The 9,933-nt window shown below is 51.3% G+C and overlaps 1 protein-coding gene across 1 annotated transcript; it reads right to left on the bottom strand.

Moving 5' to 3' along the window:
* Nucleotides 1-4,529: 4,529 nt before the first annotated feature.
* On the bottom strand, nt 4,530-8,643 carry ADO (2-aminoethanethiol dioxygenase). The gene has a single exon (XM_063307768.1). The coding sequence runs from the start codon at nt 8,633-8,635 to the stop codon at nt 7,862-7,864; it is 774 nt and encodes a 257-aa protein (XP_063163838.1). The 5' UTR covers nt 8,636-8,643; the 3' UTR covers nt 4,530-7,861.
* Nucleotides 8,644-9,933: the final 1,290 nt, after the last annotated feature.

Here is a 9,933-nt window from a genome sequence, read left to right as displayed (position 1 = left end):
GCCAGGCCTGGGCCTGGTCACACTTGGATGGGAGACCACCAGGAACCACTGTGGCTGAAGAAGAAACCAGGGCAAAGCACTTTTGGATGATGCCAGAAGCAACATCAACCCAGAAGTCAAGCTCGGTTCAGGGAGTCTCGCTCCCACATTTCTCTTGTCTTCGTGAAAGTCGCATGCAGTAGAAAGACTACCTCAATCCTGACTCCCAGTGAAATGCAACATTAAATGCGATCTCTCCCTTCACAATCAGAAATGGAAGAGAAATTACTGTCGTCTGGGACGGCCCCCCCTGCGTATGTGACCTCTGAGCAAAGGGATGTGCTTCCTCTGAATTTGCAAGGCTCCAAGGCAGCCTAGATGATCCTTTGGTTGCAAAATTGCAGATCCACAGCCAGACAAAACCCGCCGCCTGGCTCTTGGGCAAGTCCCCTGCTTCTAGGCAGAGGCACCTTTTTCCACAAGGGAAACCCGGGGCTGGCGTCTGTCCTGCTCCTGCGCAAATGTGTGGGCATTATGCAGACAGCACTTTGGCTTTCTAGATATGGGGAGCGAGTTCAGCAAATGGGGAGAGCAGCAGCCCCCCTCCCACATTGCTCAGAAGCAACATGAAGTGGAACAGGCTCCCAGGACGCAGGGGCTACAGCTCCATACGACCCTCCTCTGATCCTAGGTGTGCCTTCGATCCCTTTTGCCCCTAGATAATGGCAGCTTTGTTCTGGCTTTTCTCACATAGTGATCACCTCCAGGGCCATTGGAAGCACCAGACGAGGCCCCTCCAGCTTTCCCAATATGGTGCTGGCCGTGTGTGTTCGGCAACAAGCTCAGGAATGCCCATCAGTCTGGGGAAGGCTGACGTAAGTCATTTATTGGATCCTTGTCTGTGACAGGAAGAAGCGATGTTGCTGGTCATGCAAATCCTCCTGAGGATCCAGGAGAGAAAGAACCATCCAACAGCAGCAGCGCAGGATGGATCTGTGATCTAATGGCACTTGGTCTGAGCACTGCAGACTTCCCCCATTTGCAATAAATAGAAATGCTCATACCAGTGGGGGCATTCTTGACTCATTACTGTTCCATGATTGCAGGCAAGCTAATTTTAAGCAGAGCAGGCTTAGAAAATAAACAAAGCCCCATGTGCAGAAAGGCTTCTTCAGGACCAGGATGAGCAAGCAAAGGTGTCTATGGTTTTGTGAAAATAGAGCATAACACTATTCTTGGTCCTTGATTTTGAGTAGGACCCAGATTTAAGTGCCTTTGAATTGGGTCTCTGAGGAAAGAGGGGTGGAAATGGCACTGACTTGGAGACCCTTTCTATTGACCTTGCAAATTAACCAAAGGAAGGGACCTTGTTTTGTCTGTTGGCTGTTTGGGTGGGCAGCAGAGGGGCATCTGGGGACATCCACACCAGAGCACCCTCTTGGCTCTCTCAGCTGCTGCTTTTTGGGCCTCTTCCCAATTCCCCACCCCTCCCCCAGGTGTCTGGGCCTCAAGGAAGGGGCAAGTGAGGGAAAGGGAAGGGCAGCCAACCAAGGGCAGCTTGTTCAAAACTGGAGTCAGCATTCCACAGTCCATTTTTGTAAAGATCCACTTGCCTTGCTGATGTCATTTCCAGTGTTGTTCTTCTGTTAATGTTAATATTTGGAAGGGAGACCACCAAGAGATGCCAGGGTGTTAGGGGAGGTCATAAAATTGAAACACATCCTTGAAGACGTCAGGGGCAAACCACTTTGGTACTGCTGCCAAGAAAAATATGTGGCTGTAGCTATGTAGTCAATAAGAGTTCTGACTGACCTGGAGATTTGAATGGGTGGATTAAGTGGCACCAAGCTGGTGTTGGCTGTTAGCAACATGAGTAGATTTTCTCCAGAATTACTTGTTCACCCCTTGGCCTCTGAGGTCTCTCAATGGAGGTTTAATTGCTGTCATAATCCAATCCATCCCCCTTGCCACTGACTGTCCTCTTGCTCTTTTTCCTTCGACTTTTCCAAGCACAGTGGGCTTCTGGGTCTTTGGAGACCCAAATTATTATTGTTGTTGTTTTGAAATGCTGTAGGCATTCTGTAGAACACATTGTAACATATGGATGGGTCTGGACCACACTTTCACCTTGCTAGACTTCTCCATCCTTATGTGGATGGAGGAATGTGAGAGCTCACCGGATTGAAAACATGGCAGGATTCTGGAGGAGCAAATTGAGGGAAGGCCCCATTGATACAGGATCACAAAATGGTGATGAAGCTCCTCCCTTTCCCTTATGCTAACCAGATGCAGAAGCTGGATTTAACACCCCATGTTAAGTTCAGCCCAACTATTCCACCTCTCTCCTTCTCTGTAACTAAACAGTCTGCACCACAGAGATCTTCCAGCAATTATGAGATGAGGGATTGTCCTTCTGAGAGAAGGGTTGCAAAATCCAGGTGTGTGCCTTAAGAGTGGCAGATTCAAATGATAAATGCACTTTATATTCCTGGTTTGCTTGGTTTAAATTAACCTCTGACCAGGTACTTGAACTCATTATAATGCTAATTTACACATCAGCACCAATGGCTCACTGGACCATTCTTTTGGACTGCATTTCTTTCGTTGTACCCAAAGTGGTCCTTAATGAGACCTTAAATAAAAATGTGACAGCCAGCTGTATGGATCTCTGCTGATGTTCAAATACACAAGCAGAATATATTATTTGCTGTTAGTCAAGCAATCAAATCTAATTCTGTATCATGCTGGCAAAATGGCTGAAGTGTGCACCAGATCCCCAGATCAGATCCATTGTGAATCAGGGAATGCCTGTTGTGTGTGACTCTCTGGAGGATGGCAGCAGCAGAGTTGGGGGCACCTGGAGCTGCAGACTTTATCGAAGAAGTTCTAAATGAACACATCTCAGCCATGATGGGGTTATCGTTGGCAACCGACATGACACGGTGGTGTTGGAGAGTTGGGGAACAGATTTTTTTTGAACACAAGGTTTCTCCCATGGGAAGCTTCAAGAACACTGGGCCTGGAGAGAATGGAAAGAAAAGGGGTGTGGAGGGGGGCACCCAGACTGTTTGGGAGTTACCCAGTACTTCTGGTGGCCACACCTATCCCTGCTCAAGAGGGAAAACCCAGTCCCTGGCTTTAATAGCTAGACTGGGGGATTAATTAAGGAATATTATTCAGGATAGATGTAGTAGCATGATGCGTCAGCCTCATGGCTCAACATTGGGCAAGATGACTTCTATCCAAAGTCCTCCAGATAGGAGCTTGTTAGCCTTAAAAAAAAAAAAAACTGTTGCAAAGCTCTCGCTGTTCATTTCCTGCAACAAGGTCTGTCAAATTCTGTACAGTATTAGTTTCTGGAGCTTCACAACCACACCCTGGCTTTGCAACACATACAACAAGGAACTCTTGGCTGCCCACTTGATGCTCAGAGACTCTCCACTCTGTGGAGCAGTGCGGTGCAGGGGGGATCCCCAGAGCAGCCAGAGGTGAGTGGGAGCCTTGGGACCGCTGCTTTGTATCTTCTGGACTGAGGACTGGGCTGCTGCTTTCAGCATCCAGCAAGAAGGTAGCGGTGCATGTGTGTAAACAACCTCCCAGGGACCTTTCCCCAGACACTGTTCTTGGCGTATGGGAATCAGCGGAGACAACGGCGTCTCTGCTCCTCTGCATTTGGAACATCCTAAAAGCAAACTTTGTTCAGCCAGTTGCAGAGGCTCAACACTACTAGTGGCTGTTTCATGAAAGTTGCCTATCCGTGGGTCACCCGGTTGCCTCCACCCCATTTGCTGGTTTTGCACAGCACCGTGAAACCTAAAATGGAGACACTGGCTAACACTTGGCTGGCTAGCTGGGGCTCAGCCTTCTGCGTACAAGCGTCTTTCAAGGAGGCGCTAGACCACAGTGAGAAGGGGGCCGAATTCAGCCTTCCTCTCAGCAACCGAGTTCCTGGGATGCTTAGGGACAATGGCTCCCTCTCGGCTCAGCCTCTCTCTGAGGTTGCCGGGGTGGGGGAAACCAGTTGACAGCCCAGGCCAACCAACGCCTGGAGGAAATACAGGCAGACATCCTCAAGCACACCTCCCCGCACTCCAGGAATGCCTGCCTGGGTGCCGTTTCTGGTTTTGTGTGGTGCGAGAACCAGCAATCACGACTTTCTCAGAAGTGGTTAAAACAAGCCCGTGGCCTGGCCATGTGTGAATCCCATCATGAGAGGCCAAACCCATGGTGTTAAATCAACCTGAATCAGGTTGGATAGGTTGAAGGAAAGGCAATTCCAGCATACTCTTGTACAGATATATAAAATACTATTTGGGAAAAACCTGAGGAAACAGAAGGGACTTCTCAAAAGGCTCCAAACCGTTAACCTTCACCAGCAGCAGTCTCTGCTTTAGAGGGCTGCAATTCAGGTTGGATTTCAAAGATAATGCTGCTGTTGAGTGAGTGCAAATTAAATTCACACAAAGAGAGGTTTTTTTGAGGGCACAGTGCACTAGAAAGAAACACTATACAAATACATTTAACAGGCTGGCTTATAAAATTAAAGGAACTAACAGGCCACACCAATATTATGTTTACTTAGAAGCTTGCCAAGGCTGTAAAACAGTTTCCTAGAGGAGCCTTCGTTTATTTCTCCTTTGCTGACTTTCAAGAAAACGGCGCAGACCTTGTATTTTGGGGAAAACATTAGGTAGAGTTTTAACTTGCTCTTTTCAATTTGTCTTTCAAGTATTTAAATTGCCTTTGCATTTTTTTGCAACCACTGTACTGGTTTAACATTTGTCTGTTGCAAATTGAAAGATTGATGAAACTGTAAATATTTCATTTTTTCTTTTCATCTTTATTTAGTGCCTTCAAGTCAGTGTTGACTCCTGACAACTGCCTGGACTAGTCCCTGCAGCTTTCTTGGCAGCATTTTTGGAAGTGGTTGGCCCTTGCTCGCTTCCCAGGGCTGAGAGAGGGATTGGCCCAAGGTCACCCAGCCAGCTTTAAGGCGAATCTCGAACTCACAGCCTCCTGGTTTCTAGCCTGGTGCCTTAACCACTAGACCAGACTGGCTCTCATGTTTAATTGTCTTTAATTCCTTCGTCACATATAAACATTCTGAGATAAACAGAAGCGACAAGTCAAATCCTGCGGTGTTCAGCAGGAAATGCTTAGGCTTCAGAAAGAACTTGACGCGCAGTTCCTCAGCAGCAGTGATTTCCACTGAACACAGCAGCCCCTCAGCAAGGCTGAAGTTCAGCGGTGCTCATCAGCTAGCAGGCACGACATTATCCTGCTCACATCCTGAACCCCCTCAAGGCTGGCAGACACATCCAAGCAATAGTGGTAGAAAAGTCTGGAACCTTTTATCTGGGGGACCAAAAATGCATCCTTCCTGACTTTAAAATGTTTTGGTGTTTCTACCACAACAGAGAATTCCCTCCACCTTACTCTGCTACACCAACAGAGCAAGGCCCATATTATGCTGAATCTGGAAGAAAACAACTATGCCAAAATGTCAAGGAAGTAGTCACAATTGTGAATGTCTCTCAATGGAGAAAAAAATAATTGCTGCAAGGAGAAAACTTGCACTTCAGTGTTTTGCATAGTACTCTTGTAGGAAAAGTCTGTGGTTTTGGCAACTTGCCCAAATAGAATTTCCCACAAGTGCCAGTAGTTGAATAGGGCAGCATCCTTGAACAGCACCATGCGATGTAAGAAAATGACATGATTCTGCTCTAAACCAAATGCAGTTTTATGTGCATCAAATAATGGGAAGAGGTGGTCAGGCTATACAGCCGTCCTCAGATACTATATAACACAATGTATGCATTCACGAAGTTAAGAATGAGCAATTTAAAGCATAGGAGGTTTATACCTACCAGTTATAGAACAACACCCCTTTTCTTGGCAACGTGTAGGGGATGGAGAATTAGTGGCCTCCAAATTATAATCTTGCTGGAAGCTGTGAAACATCAATTCCATTCAGCAAACCTTCCATGGATATTTTGACCTGGACTTGTCTATTATCCTTCTTATTGGTGCCAATAAACAAGAATTATGGTGTGGAACAAAAAGTGGACTGGAAAGATTCTAGAATGGCACTAAAATCAGAGGGCCGAATTACTGTTGCCACTTACTAAGAGACATCTGCATGGCTTCTCATCATTTTTCTGTAGAAAAACAAACCCCCAGCATGTGTAAAGCTCCTTTCAGGTTTAACACCTCAACTGACAAAGACACTCCCCCCCCAATTTTCAGTGGGGGTCACCATCTGGCCCACTGAGCTGCTTAGCTGCAGAAACAAACCAGGCACCAGACCACTGAAAGGCCATCTGCACTGGCCTTGTAGCCTCCAGCCAAATGCATTTCTGGAATAGACTTATTACTCTAACTATACTATGGCCCATTAAAACTTACAAACATTAATTGCATTTTCTCCAGTTGAAAGAGTCATGAGTGAGTGGAGTCCCAGTGGTTGGATCCGCTCAGCCTAAGCTCAGCTTGCTCACTTACTCAACTAAGCTAAGCAGTCTCAGCCGCCCATCAGCAGAAAATGGGGAAAAGATTCCCTTCCCATCCCATCCAAAGCAATTTCCCAGATCTGCCCCAGAAAGTCCTCCTAGGCTGGAGGCTGGAGAAAAGAGGAGAGGGGGTCTGGAGGCAGGAGGGACCCAACTTCCCGAAGCCCAGCCTGGACTGCATGCGGCCTCTCGCTGGGGGCCTTCAATTCCAGGCCTCTGGTCACCACAAAACGGGCCACTGCCTCTGTTCAGGCTCTTGTTCCACCTGTCATGGTATTACTCTATAGTGAAATAAAGTTGCTCTCATGTCTAAATCTATAGAGTACTGAGATTTAACGGATCTTGACTACCCTTTGCTCAAAAAGTGCAAAGGCCAATTGTAACAGAAACACCAAACATTAAACTTGTTTTCTAAACTGAATTCTATCCCATCTATGTGCTATTTTAATGTAAACAACCTTTCTCTTTATTGGCTGAAAGCAGTTGTGTGACCCCAAGTAGCTAAATCTGTTTAAAGCCATAAGCTGAATTCCCACCTCATCTACACAGTTTTAGTTTAACCGAGCTAACTTAGTTTTTTTTCTCCCCCCAAAGAACATTTTAATTTTCAAAAGTTTAACAGTCATAACTGATGGAGGCCAACAGCTGAAATGGAATATAAAGACAGAAGGCTTGGAGCTTGCCTCAAGAATGGCACTTCTGTGGTAATCATCCATTAAACGAGAATTGGCTTAAGAAGCATCTGACACTGTTCTCCTCCATGAGTTTTGAAAGTATGAATCCAACTCCAAAACACAAAATGTCTGAACAGCAAAAGGGTTTGTTTGCTGTATAAATGAGCAAGTCATGAAGCAAGAAAGAGACAACAGAGGACCCAGATCTTCTTCGGGCATGTCTTAAGTTCAGTTCTACAGAATCACAGCTCTTCCGGGCAGAAGGTAGGTATTCCCTTGCGATTCCTCCTGTCACCTGGACAGAAAGGCTTCCAGACCAGCAGACCAGGCATCAGAGCAAGCCTGTTTTCTCTTCCTTGAATAGAAGTTGTGCAAAGTAAGTTGACCAACAGTAAAAAGGGGGAATCCATTACTTCAGAACCACTGTTGACACACCTGGGTGCAGACCCAGTTTTAAGGAACAGCAGAAAGGTCAAGGGAGAATCCTCCCCAGTTACAAAGGCAGCTGGCACAAAGGTGGTGGTCCTGGTCAGTGGGCACCAGCTTTCCAGAGGCATAGCTGGGCCTCGCTGCCAAAGAAGGGAAAAGCGCGGGCGGGCGGTAGGCGCTCGGCCCTTCCCCTCCAGCCTCCCTGCTTCGTTCCCCGGACGTGCGGGCGGTCCTGCGGCGCTCGGGCTTCCTCGGCGGCGGCGGCGGCGCTCAGGGACAGACGCGCGGGCCCGGGTAGGGCTCCCCGCCGCACCAGAAGTCGGACGCCTGCGGCGTCTCCAGCAGCCAGAGCGGGCGCGGCTGGGCGGGCGCGGCGGGCGGCGGCGGCAGGCTCTGTCCGTCGGGCAGCCGGTAGTAGTGGCAGTCGCGGCCGCGCGCCGGGTCGTAGGGCGGCGCCAGGATGTCGAGGAAGGCGGCGGGCCCGCCCTCGGCCGCGATCTGGTGCAGGTTGTCGCGCTGCGGGGAGAGCAGGCAGGGCGGCGCGGCGGCCGTGTAGAGGCGGTGCGAGCGCAGCAGGGCGCGCAGCCGGCGGGGGCGCGGGCTGGTGGTGGCGGCGGCGGCGGCGGTGTTCTGCTGCTCGGGCTCCGGGCCTCCCTCCGGCCCCGACTCGGGCTCCCCGGCGGCGTCCAGGCAGGCGATGCGCAGCGTGCCGTAGAGCACCTTGAGCAGCCCCTGCATGCCCGGGTGGTCGTGCAGCGGGATGCAGGCGCCGGCGCGCAGCACGAAGACGCCCATGCTGAAGCGCGCCGTCTCGCAGATGTGCATGTAGCTCACCGGCGGCTGCCGCGGGCCCGGCACGGGAGACGGCCCGCGCGGCTGCAGCCCCAGGTCCTCGGCGCGCACCTGCCCCAGCAGCTCCCGCAGCCGCTGCAGCTCGCCCGGCGCCTCGCCCGCGCCCGCCGTCGCGCCCGCGCCGAAGGTCGCCCGCGCCTGCCGGGCCACCCGCTGGATCAGCGAGACCGCCGCCATCTCGTCGCGGGGCATCTCGCGCCTGCGCGGGCTGTGGCGCTCTGCGCAGGCGCCGCGCGGGGCGCGCCGGGAACGGCCGCCCCACCCACCCGACGGGCCCTCCATTCCCCCCGCTCCCAGCTCGGCGCCCACGGGCGCCTCCCGCCCGCTCCCTCCAGAAAGGCGGCGGCTGCGGGCGGGGTTGCACAGCTGAGCTCCGCGGGCGGGGGAAGGCGGGGCCCCTTTGCCGTTGGCGCTGGGGCGCCCCCCCCCCCCCCCGCTCGGTGGCCTCAACCCTGTGGCCCGTAGCGGAGAGTCCCTGGTAGCACAGGTTGGGCTGGATCTTCGGAGCTCTAAAAGGCTCCCTGGAGGAGCGCCTGGTTCTTGTTTCGGATCGGATGTTCAGATTGCAAGAGCCGAGGCCTGCGTAGGCAAAACGACGCTTGCCCCCCGCCCCGCCCCCGAAGAGGGGCATCGGGGGAGCTGGCAGAGGTCCCGAGTCTTGAAGAAGGTCCAGAAGAGGCGGGGGTGGGGGACAGAAAACCAAGGACGTAACAAAGTTTTAGTGCAGCTGAACTAAACTTCACACTGCAAAATTTTGTTACAAATCCTACAATATTTAACTTTTTTTTCTTATTTGTCAGTCATCTTGTAAACTTGTTTTATAGCAGAATGCAAATAAGCATTTAATGTACTGCGTGTGAACGCTACCCAAATACCCAATTGTCTCATTGGCTTAGTTATTCATATGCTCCCTTCCTTGTCATATATATATTTTTTAATCCGATATTTAACAGTCCGGGCCTCAGCAGTTCCAGGAGCGCCTCGTTCAGAAGATCTCAAATATCCTCCGTAAAGGGAGAGGCAGGCCGATAAGCTGCGCCCGTGGTCGGCTTTGGGGCCGAGGTTCGGGCGCTTTTATCCTTAAAGGCCTTCGCTTGGGCTTCCTGTGGCTGCGACCACAGCCGCTCTCCCTCCAGGCCCCCAAGCGCCTGACCTGGACCGAATCGAGGGTGGGGTGGGGGAGTCCAGGGCGAGGGACCTCCTGGTCCCCACCGGAGGGACGGCTCAGCTCCTGCAGGCTCGCTCTTCCGTGGGCTTTCCGTGGAGAGAAGGGAAGCCCCTTTCTCTGGCCGCCCCGCCCGAAGGAAGAGGGGAAGGGGCATAAAGCACCCAGAGAGCTAATATCCTGCCCCCCACCGCCCGCCACCAGTGGTTCGGTTGGGGGAGGCCCTTTTTTCTGGTTCTCTGCTTTTTTCTTCCTAGCCAGGTTTCAGCCAAGGCTTACCTAAGGAGCGTCTGCCTGCGGTTGCTGTCCAAGTTACCGGTGCCTC

Source organism: Candoia aspera, chromosome 6 (genome assembly GCF_035149785.1).
Source record: "Candoia aspera isolate rCanAsp1 chromosome 6, rCanAsp1.hap2, whole genome shotgun sequence".
NCBI classification, from domain to species: Eukaryota; Metazoa; Chordata; class Lepidosauria; order Squamata; family Boidae; genus Candoia; species Candoia aspera.
The sequence above is the reverse complement of the archived record's forward strand: the minus strand, read 5'-3'. Positions and strand labels throughout refer to the sequence as shown.

What these genes read in the sequence shown, in the direction of transcription:
- ADO (XM_063307768.1), bottom strand. Translation starts at nt 8,635, where the DNA reads ATGCCCCGCGACGAGATGGCGGCGGTCTCGCTGATCCAGCGGGTGGCC.